Here is a 6,000-nt window from a genome sequence, read left to right as displayed (position 1 = left end):
AGGACCACTGTATTCAGAAATTTTCATGTGATATTCCTTAGCCCATCTCGAATAAACAAACACTCATAAATCAACACAACCAAAAATTAAGGGATGCAAATGGTCTGTTTACTAATGACCAGCTGATGTGAGAGGGTGGTCGTGCTGGTACTACACTCCACCATCCGCCTGACTCATCTAGTACTCACTTTCCTCTCAACTCATTTTTAATTACTTTATGCTCTCAAAAAATAGATTTCACCAACTTTAGTTAGGCAATTCATCCTCTGAAGATGCAGAGCCCAATCCAGACCTCAGCGCTCATCATCCACATCAATACTACCTAGTGTGGCTGTGGACGATCTGACACTCGGAAATACCATTTCTCGCTGCAGTGCTTCCAGCACCTTGTTTTTCTGCTCCAGTGTATTTGCTGTTTTGTTTCTTGCCTTGGGTAGTTAATGATGTAGTGGCTGGCCTCTTGGACATATGGCAATGTGGTGGATGCACGGTAGAAGGAGATAGTGTCACACAATGTGTTCTTTTCACTTGGAGTGTCAGTGCAGAACTGAGGATGCATGAGGGTGTGAGAGGGTGGCGGCAGCCGCAGTAACGCGTGCCTATAGAGGTGCGCGCTCTGGTGGGGAAACATTAGGGCTGAATTTAAAATAGGACACGCTAGATTGACTGGCAAAATAGGAAAAGATTTGCTTAAAATTAAAATATTGTTCCACTGTGGTGTCGCTTAAATCAATAATCTTAAATTGAATCGCTTAAATCGCGACGCTCTCTACTGTATATTGATAAATAATACTTTCATACATATTTGAAATACATATGAATGTTAAGATAAATAATCAAATACTATAAATGCTCTCACCATTTTAGTGTGATTCCTGCCCCTGCTTTCTCTTCCTTAAGCTAGCCGCTGTTATGTCAGGAGCATATCTGATACCTTAGTTACAATTAACACCCCTCGAGGATTAGTTGTAAGTCGGCTATGATGAGAATCGAGGATATTCTTCATGTGTGTGAAAATATCTGGTCATATAGATATGCATATCCAAAGGCTGAAAGCAGTGTGAAGGCAACCTTTATTCAATGCTAATCAAATTTCTCTGGTGTGGATGCCCAACAGCTTAGGGTTGGAGGCCCTACATTACCCACAGTCAAGCTAAGTGATTTACGAAGTTCTGTGAACTTTACCCCCATAATAAGATTTAAAATCGATCAGCTGCATTTCCAGGTCCCCACTTCCATCCATTCAATAAAGTCCAAGTCACTCTCCTGATTTAATTAAAAGCGAAAACATTGGGCCAATGTGCTGGAAAACTTGAAATCTGACAGAGATCTCTGACTTCAGTTCTTGCATGTACACTGCAATCTCTGTAACGTTCACAAGATGATGTGCTGAATACCCCTTCAGGTGCTTGAAGTAGCAGAAAGTTGTAGTTTCAATATCCACCAAGTAAACTGCCAGCCTTGCAAACAAAAGCCTTCCAAGTGTCATACAGAACCAAAAATTTGTCCTGCAGGAGAAGATTAAGGTCACCGAGGTGTTTGGTGATGTCATATTCCAGTTCGGGGTATTTTTGTCCCTTTTCTTTCAGAAAGATCCTGATTTCATCAAAGCATTCCATGGACCGTTCTAAAACCTTCCCCCCACTTAACTACCTTAACACTTGAGTAAAGGGGTATGTCTCCATATACACTATTCATCTCATCAAGAAAAAAATGGAATTGTTTGTGTGTAAGAGCAGATTGTTCAACCAAAAAATTCAAAATTTTTGTTACAGTGGCCATTACTTTATTGAGATCAGTCTGAAATTCTGGCGCACTGATTTTCATGATGAATAATGCAGTGTAACTTCAGGATGGGGTGCCTGATTTTATCCTCAATTAGCTAGGCAAATCCCCTGTGTTTTCCCACCATAGCAAGAGCGCCATTCATTGTAACTGCAAATACTTTTTTTTAATATCAACCCCTCTCTCCTCAAAATGATCAATAAACGTTTTAACAATGTCATCTCCCTTGGTAGTACCACACATAGGTCTTAGGCAGCACAGCTCCTCGTGTACCTCTGTGTCAATGTACCTGGCGACAATAGCCAAACGTGGTATGTCATTTATATCAACACTCTCATCAACAGCAATACTGAACACAGTTGCATTTGTTAATGGAACTCTTTGGTGTTCTCTTATATTTGCAGTCATGTCTGATATGCGCTTCTCTACAGTCGTGGCTGTAACAGGCACGTCTTTAATCCATGAGATGATCGTGTGTTTATTTGTTAAAACACTAAATAAAACTTGAGAGCTGTTGAGAAAGGCCTCCTTTGTATAATACCCATCAATAAATGGTTTTCCATGTTTAGCAATACACAGAGAAACTTTGTAGTTGGCCTCAGTTGCATGATGTTTGTTTGCACTCAGATTCTTCATAACGCTGCTTTGTTTTTCATAGCAGAATACTGCCTTCTTAATTGCTTCAGCCTTGTCTGCATTGTCTTTAAATATCTTAAATATCTTCTCATGCTTCGTTTCACAATGTCTCTTTACACTTAATGTCCGGCAAACAACATTATCGCAACACAGAGCACACACAGCTCCACCATTCTTTAGAATAAATCCAAAGTCTTTTGTCCAAAAGGGTTGAAACAATCGAACGTCTTATTTGGCTTTCTTGGCAGCTGCCATTGTGGCTACTTAATTATGAGTAGCTTCCGTCACTGCGGCTTAAAGTACACTGACCGTGCCTGACGGTCCAAGTAACCAGTGTTACCACCTAGAAATAGAAACTCCCGCAAATAAAAAATCTGGTAGATTGAATACTAATAGAAAGATGATTGTGTAATTTCAACAAAAGTGATGTAAATACAGTACATATTCAGAATGATAAAACATATAATTATACTCCAATTTCTTATATATAGGAAATAACAACACTGGTTCTGATGCGACACATGGCTACAGCTGAGCGGAAGGGTACTGGACGCGTGAGTTCTAGCCCAAGCTCATGTCACAGTTTGTTTAGTTGAAATGGCGCTATTATTTTTGGATTTTGTAATGTTTTTAAAATCACTTGGCGTGCCATGGTCAACCCTCTTGCGTGACAACTTTGGTACGCGTGCCAGGGGTTGCCAACCCCTGCCGCATAAGGGTTAAGAAACTTCCATCTCCAGATATTCCAAGCAGGTTCCCCCTCAAGACCCTGTTACTATATAAGACTTTGATCTTGAGTTAGTATAAATTTATTTTCATTTCCAGGAGTATCAGGGTTAAATGGAAGAATATTGAAGCATAGGTAGAGTTTATTGCTATGCTACAGGCAAAGTGCAGGTGATCAATACACTCGTAACCAACACTCTCTACATATTCTAAAATTTCAAATAATAAATGTGTACAACTTGGGAAATTAGTCTTTCTACAATTCTTTTTTATACAATTTTAGCATCCAGATTTTAACAACTTTACAGTGTGATAATACAGAAAGGCATGCGTCAATGTACTATCATGATCACGAAGTTAGTACTAGGTATTAAAGTAGTAAGTATGAGCATGAAGATTTTTGTCTCATATACAGTATAGGTAAAGTACACTGAATGTAACTAAGAGACTTTTTTTTAATATACGATCATATTTGCTACAAAGTGTACAATCAATTTATATACAGTGTAAGAAACAAACATGTTTCCATGGTATGTTATGCATAAATGTGACTCTTTCACAGCTACTCGTGATCATGATAATTTTTAATGCTTCACTATGAAGCAAGGAACTAACCCATTGAGATTTTAAAATACTTGTGCATACTTTACAAAGTTCAACTCTAAAGTGAATGTATTACAGTTATTTAAAAATTATACAATGCCATTAGAAATGTTGTTAGTACAGTACATCACTTTTAAACAAAGGTTAATATTTAAACACTTAAAACATTCAGTACGTACAACAATAATCAGAATATGTTCCACTCAAACACAATGTAGCACGACAGTCCAATGAGTAGTTTTTGATGCATTCCTATTTGTCGCTCTTTGTTTCTCTACATCAACCTTCCTTTGTTGGGGAAGGGAGAGAACTTTTGCTAACTGTTCATGAGATCAGACATGTGAGTCATACTGGGCCAGGACATAAAAAAATTAACACCAGAAAACTTACCATATCAAAATGGTAGGATAATGTTCTTACAAAAGATTAATTTATTTTCTTTACATTTGTAATTATGACCAAACAGACTAATATTTAAAGTTTTAATATGATATTTAATGGCATGAGAAAGAAATTAAAATTTTCCATTCTATGATTAAATTCATAGAAGTGAAAAAGTGAAAAGAGGTGACCCCCAGCCCAATCTGAAGTATTCTATACCATTTGCCTTCTGTACAAACTCATATCTACAAACATATATTTTTAACTCCATACCCAAGTCTGTTTCTTGAAAATTTACTTTTTAAATGTCTGCTCTGCAACATATAACTACCTTATATTATTTAAATTAAATCTTGAATTTGCATACAACATTTGGCACTTGCAACAATGCATATACAGCTGAGTGGTTGAGTAACAAAATAAAGACTATATACATCAAGAACAACATACAACTATCACAGTTCAGTGCTAATTTCATCCGCAGCTTCACCGTTCAATTTTCCTTTTGCATCACCTTTGTAATCACCCTTCAGGTGGTTATCTTCCAACTTGCCATTCACTGTAACATTAAGGCCATTGCCCTTACTGTTCCTCAGTAGTGAGCTATCAACTTTAAAAGTCACATTCTTATTGTTCTTGCTTTCTACTTCAAAACAGCTATTAATGGAGCCATTACGGTGGTCTTTAGTATGACCATTAATAAAGCCATTGACATGACCATTAGTAAAGGTCTTAAGATGTCCAGTACCTTTACCACCAGTCAGAGTATTAACATGTTCATGCACACTTCCAGTAATATAATCTGTCTTGTAAATGTTTGCATCTCCACCGGTGAAGTTGCTCATTGAATTTTTATTGTTACCATTTATCTTACTGTTGATATGAATAAACTCATCAGACAGAGGTGCCAACCCCTTAGATTTTGGGGAATAACTATTCATTGCAAGACAAGTCTTACTGTTGCTCTTGCCATTCATGTAGATGCCACTGATGGAGCCATTCTTCTTCCCCAATCCATTTACTTTCCCGTTAACTGCAACGTTCATGTGGTCATAACTTCCATTATGGTAGCCATTAGTATCACTCACTACCGCTGTTGATGCCTGTCAAAAGAGATCATCAAATACATATACTGTATATACTTATATAATATACTGTACAGTATTCACATCTGTGTGTACTGAAATCTCCATTCACTAGTACTATACCTGTACAGTACTGTATTAAATTGTTATTACAGTATTAGTGCCATTTGATAAGTTCTTAAATTTGGTATTATCTGCATTATTATTAAAGCTTAAATAATGAATATTTAAGGGATGAGCACTAGAAATAAATTGATAAGTACAAGCACAAATATTAACAGCAAATGTTAAATTAATTGCTTAATAGCATTGTTAGCTTTAGAAAATGAGAAAAAGTTTTCATACTACAGCTAAATCATGATCATATTAACTACTGTATTCAAAGAAAAGATTAATGAAAAATTATTAGACCAACCCAAAGTGTGGTAAATCACAAAATATAATCTGAGTCAACTATCCATTAATAGTGCATTATACTTCTACAGTTTATTAATACTGTATGATACAATTATCGAGTTAACTTTCATTACAAGAGAATGGTCTTATTATTTCATGTCTAGTCACTAAATTCAAATTATGAGCAGTAGGTAACATGATACACAGCAGTGGCACAAAGACTGTGGTTCTGATACATATTTCAAATAAATTATGACATGTCTTAAAAATCAAATTTCATTGACATAAGGATGTGTGAATGGGACTGACTAACTCAAACAGCCATTTTCTTAGTCATTCATAAGTTAGGGGAATGCATTTAGGAGCTAGCTCCTCAAATATGAATGGG

General features: G+C 36.5%; 1 protein-coding gene across 1 annotated transcript in view; it reads right to left on the bottom strand.

The window, feature by feature from the left end:
• Positions 1–3,272: 3,272 nt before the first annotated feature.
• LOC121857273 (serine-rich adhesin for platelets-like) overlaps positions 3,273–6,000 on the bottom strand; it is a 151,086-nt gene continuing 148,358 nt past the window's right edge. Inside the window, exon 23 of the mRNA XM_042353265.1 lies at positions 3,273–5,234. Within this exon, the coding sequence (XP_042209199.1) occupies positions 4,587–5,234 (648 nt within the window). The 3' untranslated portion in view covers positions 3,273–4,586. The remainder of the gene's footprint in view (positions 5,235–6,000) is intronic.

Source organism: Homarus americanus, unplaced genomic scaffold (assembly GCF_018991925.1).
Source record: "Homarus americanus isolate GMGI-L3 unplaced genomic scaffold, GMGI_Hamer_2.0 scaffold20465, whole genome shotgun sequence".
NCBI classification, from domain to species: Eukaryota; Metazoa; Arthropoda; class Malacostraca; order Decapoda; family Nephropidae; genus Homarus; species Homarus americanus.
The sequence above is the reverse complement of the archived record's forward strand: the minus strand, read 5'-3'. Positions and strand labels throughout refer to the sequence as shown.